Source organism: Arachis hypogaea, chromosome 12, assembly GCF_003086295.3.
Source record: "Arachis hypogaea cultivar Tifrunner chromosome 12, arahy.Tifrunner.gnm2.J5K5, whole genome shotgun sequence".
Taxonomy (NCBI): Eukaryota; Viridiplantae; Streptophyta; class Magnoliopsida; order Fabales; family Fabaceae; genus Arachis; species Arachis hypogaea.
In genome coordinates this window covers 23,641,236-23,646,717 of record NC_092047.1, presented here as the reverse complement: position 1 = coordinate 23,646,717, position 5,482 = coordinate 23,641,236, and the positions used below count along the sequence as shown (strand labels likewise).

Below are 5,482 nucleotides of genomic sequence, written 5' to 3'. Positions count from 1 at the left end.
TATTTATAACACAAATATATTTATATTGATGCGTTTAGAAAATCGTCATTGACCAATAATGAATGCCAAACATTTTATTACAACCAGAAGGGAAATATTCAAATGAGATTGAGATGATCTCGTTCAATCATCACTACCAATTTACAGTATGCAAACTGTCCCTAATTCTAATGTTCTATTGCCTCTCCATGACCTAAAAAAATATTGGATAACCAAAAATATTTGATGAGAATTCTTGCAAATTTCTTAAGTATATTTAATGTGTTCCAAGAATAATCTTAATCATTGAAGTTTTATTTTCAGTGATTAAAATTAATCTATACATTAAATGTACTTGAAGGACATGCAAGTATTTGTCAATATCTGCAACAAAGGATTCACAAAACATATACATAACAACAATCACTTTCAGCAACCTCTTTTTTTCCCCCCTTTAATTGCCTGGTATAATAATTTTAGGTGAAAAATATATATCCTAATTGCTGATGAGAAGAGGGCCAAATGAATGTGGTGAATGAATTTGGAACAATTTGATAAAAATTTGCTTCATCTGAAGATCAGATTGTGGCATGTATTATCACAAGGGTAAGCACAATCGATGTCCTTAACGACAGCACGGTTGAAAAACCAGTCTCCAACTGCCAGAGCAATTGCCTGCAATTTTATTAATGCATATATATAGGTTAGAACTGAACAGATATTTTGCGGTGTAAGAAAGTTTCACATATCATGGAAGATCAGAATGAATAAAAAAGTATATCTCAATGGCAGTAACATGGAAGATCAGAAAAATCATCAGTGCATAACATTAACATACCAAAGTTATGAAGATCAACTTTTTGTCTGATAAGTAGTAATAGTAACATACTACAATTTCTGATTTGGACCACTAACTTTCTGATGTTCTGCTAATTATTTTAGTTAACCTTTCAGGACTTGTAAGCATAATGGATATGTTTGGAATCTTTGAAATTGGAATTGATTTGACTTGCAAATCCTTTGGAATACATAAAAAAGTAAGAATTAACTAATCTCAAATCCTCTCTGTAAAGAGAAGGGCTTGGAAAAGGAGCCAAGCCGATCCCAGCAGACCATCAGCCCATCCCGACCGACCACCCGGCTGACCTCGACTAATAGTCTTCCAACCACCAGAGGACCATAGTCTCATTTTATATCATTTATTCCAAACACATTATTTGATTTACAAGTCAATTCATTTCAATTCAAATAAAATCAATTCCAAAATTTTTCGCTTCCAAACACACCCATTATGAACACAGTATTGACACTGCTTCAAACAAGGATGTTTTCAGTTCATTGCGTCAAAAATAAAATTTAAAACTTCAAGACAATTAATGCTTTATGTAACTTATCAAAACTCAACAAACATCTATTCAAAGTGGAAAATTGTGTTTAACGAATTTTTATTAACAGAACAAACAAGTGGTGATAGCTTAGAAAAGAAACTAGAGATTAATAAAATTGCAATAGAATACCTTTTCCCTAATGACAGGAGAATTGTCCGCAAACCATGTATCCTGCCTCTCAGATTGGCAGTGAGCAAAACATGAATTGATAAACATTCCATTCTGATTTGATCTTGAGAAGCCTTTCATAGAATTCAACATTTCATTCCTGAAACCTGTGCAATAGAGACAATGAAATGAGTTAGTTAGCACACTGATTAGTTTGTCGGAGACCCCTTTTGCTTCTAACAAAAGCAATCTCTCAGGCATCAAACCACCTTGTAGAAACTGGATCTGTGAACCAGAACACCTATAATAATCTTTTCTACAATCGTGCCAATTGCCACTTGGGTCCGCTGTCGTCGGAGCTAAGCTTGACTGGATCTGATTACAAGCAAAATATATCTGTTTAGTCTACAAAACATGATTTAATGCATAAACACTACCAGCAATCACATCCTATGACTCATAAGGAGTTAAGAGGACAAGCAGTACGAGACAAAAACAGACATTTACCTGCCATGAATCATAGGCAGTGTTGAGAATGAAGAGTGGGGTTCTTATACCGGCAATCAAGTTCTGAGGGAAGAAGCACTGAAAAAAAAAGGGAGAGAAGAAGAAGAAACATCAGTGCAAGTTTAACTCAGAGCAAACAACAATTATGGATCATTCGTGCAATGTGCATGTTCATTCATCTGAAATTTGATATTATGATATATCCAAATTAATAGACTAAGGGATATCAATGATTACCGATGTGGGATCAAGGTGATTGGTACAAGTACGCGGCAGATTCTTCTGCACTCCCTGCAATAAATGGACAAAAATGCTGAGGAAGTTATAACCATGTCAAAAGACCAATTTGCAAACCATACAGAATTCTCATTTGGTACATAATATTTTCATGTTAAACAAAGGTTTCCGAAATTCAGTAACTGCAAACAAAATGAGTTCTTTCTAATATTCTGAAATAGGCAAATAGCAGAAGCCCAAATTCAACTGTCAAACTTTTTCAAGAGTATATTAAAACGAAGTGGCAAGTTTATAATATATTTTTGCTTTCATGCTATAATAACTTGGTTTCCTAAGAAAAACAGTGATATACCTGCAACCCTACAACACCACTGAAAAAATCCCTGAGTGTATGTCCACCAGATACGTCGGTCCTATAATTCAGAGGGAGAAACAAGTAAGCAGTTAATTTGAGGACCAAAAATGTCCAAAATGGTGCAGTCATGATGGAAATTGGCATCGGTTGTATGAAATACCGCAGTTAGCAACTTACGCATCAAGAAATAGCCCAGCATCACTGAGACATTTCACTTTTGTACTCCTTGGAAACAGACCTCGGAATTCATCGCAGTGTATGATGGTAGCCAGACCACCAGCTGAGCATCCGGAAAGTAGAGCCTGGAGCACAATAGTTGCATTTAACTGGGAGTAGAAAGAAAGTATAATTTCAGTATCAGTATATCTGCAGATATGAATACAACCTGCCGAGCAAAACGCATTCCCTTCGACATCAGATCTTCCATTGCAGCCATCCAAATGCGCTGTCCTCGGAATTGCAGACGTGCAGCCTATCTCAGTAGACAACATTCACTTAGTTTTGTGTGGTAACCCTTATTCTATGAATGTTCTTACCAATGTGTTATCTCCCACATATGTTATCATACAGCTTTTTCACAACAAAATTGTGCAAATATACACCAAACTTGTATCCAACGGGAAATGCTAGAGGACCAACACTTTTAGTGTAAAAAAAAGAGAGAGAGTTGACTAGTGTTGGTTCAAATGTAAGACGAAAACCAGGAAAAAGTGTTGGTCACCTAACATTTTTCTTTGGGAAATTGGTGAAACCAGATTTGACAGGTTATGTACTTAGACATACAATTTAAAGCGTGCTCTAGGAACATTTACATTCACTCATTTTAGACCTTGATATATTTACGGAATCTCAAAGAAGCATGCCAAACTTAAGTTCAAGGCAACCGCATTTCATTTCTATGACTCTGAGATTCAAAATCTACCTTATGTTCACTGTCCCCAGCAAAAGAGGCACCATCACAATAACGAATCTTCACTCTGTTCCAGTTGAAAAAATCTTCAATCACAAACGAACAAGAAGTCGAACGAGATGGTTAACTCTATAGGAAAAACACAAAGGGAGCAATCAAAGTAGTTCAATTGAATGGAAACCTGGATTTTGTTCAGCCTTATTGCTTAATATTCCTGTAAAAGGTATCTCCTTTTCCATGAATACTGAAGATCCGCGCCGAGTTTTCTTGCGATAAATGCATGTCCTGACATCATTACACCATCCTCCACCCTATCAATAGAAACCTTTATAGTCCAGTAGGTGAATAGTGAATACAATTATAAACAAACAAAAAGATACTATTTTAACTCACAGAACACTTCACATGCAAAAGAAAATGAAAACAGTGCACAAATCTAACTAATTGAATGAAAGATTATTATGTGGTACCTCTAAATTAACGATCCAGCTATTTGCTCCTGATCCATATCCTCGATGTAAATGGTAACCAGGCAATGATCCATCCAAACAAACTGTCAAAAAATAAAATAAGAATCCAATTATGTAGATTCGTAATTAACAAGCATTAGTTTTTTTTATGTACATTCGTTCATCATAAAAAAAACACTTAAGCCTAAAAAAAATCTCAGAAAACATTCCGAAGAAATCACATTAAAATGAAGGCAAAAATAGATAAATAAATAAATAAAATAAAGAATCCTACTTTCAATAGATTATGTAAATGCTAAGTAACAGGTCATTAAAAAAAAACAGAGAGAGAGAAGAATGCAGGGTTTCAAAATGTTACTTGAAAAGCAATTAAATGAATTTTAGACTCAGAAGATGCTTGCTTAGAAAATAAAATAAAATAAAATAAATATAATTACAAGTTTTGAGAGTAGAGAGTAGTGTACCTGCTCCTTTAGCAGCAGCAGTTTGAATAAGGGTAAGTGCTACCATAAGAGTGTAGGCACCCCTTCCAGCTAAGGACGCTTCAGCTTCGTGTGCCTCCAATGAGTTGAGATCACTTGCATTCACGTAATGATGCTCAACCGCTTCAGAGGCCTTGCTTGACAGAACAACAAGCTTTATTACAATGCCAAGCCACACAAGCACCTTCATTGTTAAAAGCTGTGTCTCTCTCCACTCTCAGGTTTCAGAGAGTTTGAGAAGGGAACAAAGCTTCAAAGCATCCTCACATGAGAAAAGAATTTGCAAAAAGGAGCAAAACCATTGCTTTTTTTAAGAGAGAAATATTTAGGGGGATAATTAAATTTTCTTTTTAATAATACTAAAAATAATAATAAACGGGTGAAATTAATTAAATTGGGTGCTTCAATATGTTATATATAAAACAGTTCTATACATGTATTCAATTGTATAATGCCGTATTAGTGAGTATAGAGAAATTATGATATTTGAACTATAGTTCATTAGTTAGTAAAATTAACTCTTTTTTATATTATCTACGTGAATAATTATTTAAAAAAAATAAATGTGATTAAACAACTAAAAATATTTGGCATTGTCAAAAGAACAAATTTAAACTCATAAAATATATAGATAAATATTTTAATTTTAATAATCATTAACTCTTCTGTTTTATTTATTATTTTCTTTCGTACACTCTACTGGTAGAATTCCAGGACAAAAATAAGAATTAAGACTAATATTGTTTATTTCTATTTTATTTATAAAACTTCTATAATATATAAATTAAATACTTATGTTTCTTTTTTGTATTAAAAAAAGAATATGAAGTTGCTTGTGAAATTTTTTTTTAAGAATATATTAACTGCTGCCTCTTTTTGTTCCTTCATTTTTCCAATCAGTTACCGCCAATGTCTAAACTCTAAAGCGATTCTGACGAGAGAACTGAAAAATTGAAATGCCTAACTTTTCATCTTTTGAGTTGGACTTTGTTGCCATTTAATCATTTACTACTCAACAATGCACATATTACATTTTACCTTTACTC

At 33.7% G+C, this 5,482-nt stretch overlaps 1 protein-coding gene across 1 annotated transcript; it reads right to left on the bottom strand.

The window, feature by feature from the left end:
- LOC112727146 (pectin acetylesterase 12-like) lies at positions 1 to 4,733 on the bottom strand. Its single transcript, XM_025776790.3, has 12 exons — positions 4,419 to 4,733; positions 3,955 to 4,037; positions 3,666 to 3,795; positions 3,497 to 3,570; positions 2,960 to 3,046; positions 2,752 to 2,876; positions 2,572 to 2,632; positions 2,220 to 2,273; positions 1,983 to 2,060; positions 1,745 to 1,850; positions 1,497 to 1,642; positions 1 to 654 (listed from the first exon to the last, which is right to left on the bottom strand). The coding sequence occupies exons 1-12, from the start codon at positions 4,624 to 4,626 to the stop codon at positions 547 to 549; spliced, it is 1,260 nt and encodes a 419-aa protein (XP_025632575.1). The 5' UTR covers positions 4,627 to 4,733; the 3' UTR covers positions 1 to 546.
- Positions 4,734 to 5,482: the final 749 nt, after the last annotated feature.

Bases quoted from the DNA above. Each gene is read 5' to 3' on its own strand.
- LOC112727146 (XM_025776790.3), bottom strand. From the start codon at position 4,626: ATGAAGGTGCTTGTGTGGCTTGGCATTGTAATAAAGCTTGTTGTTCTG. The intron at 2,633-2,751 runs GTAAGTTGCTAA...TCTGAATTATAG, and splicing joins GCTGGGCTATTTCTTGATGC to GACCGACGTATCTGGTGGAC. The intron at 1,851-1,982 runs GTAAATGTCTGT...GCTTGTAATCAG, and splicing joins CTGCCTATGATTCATGGCAG to ATCCAGTCAAGCTTAGCTCC.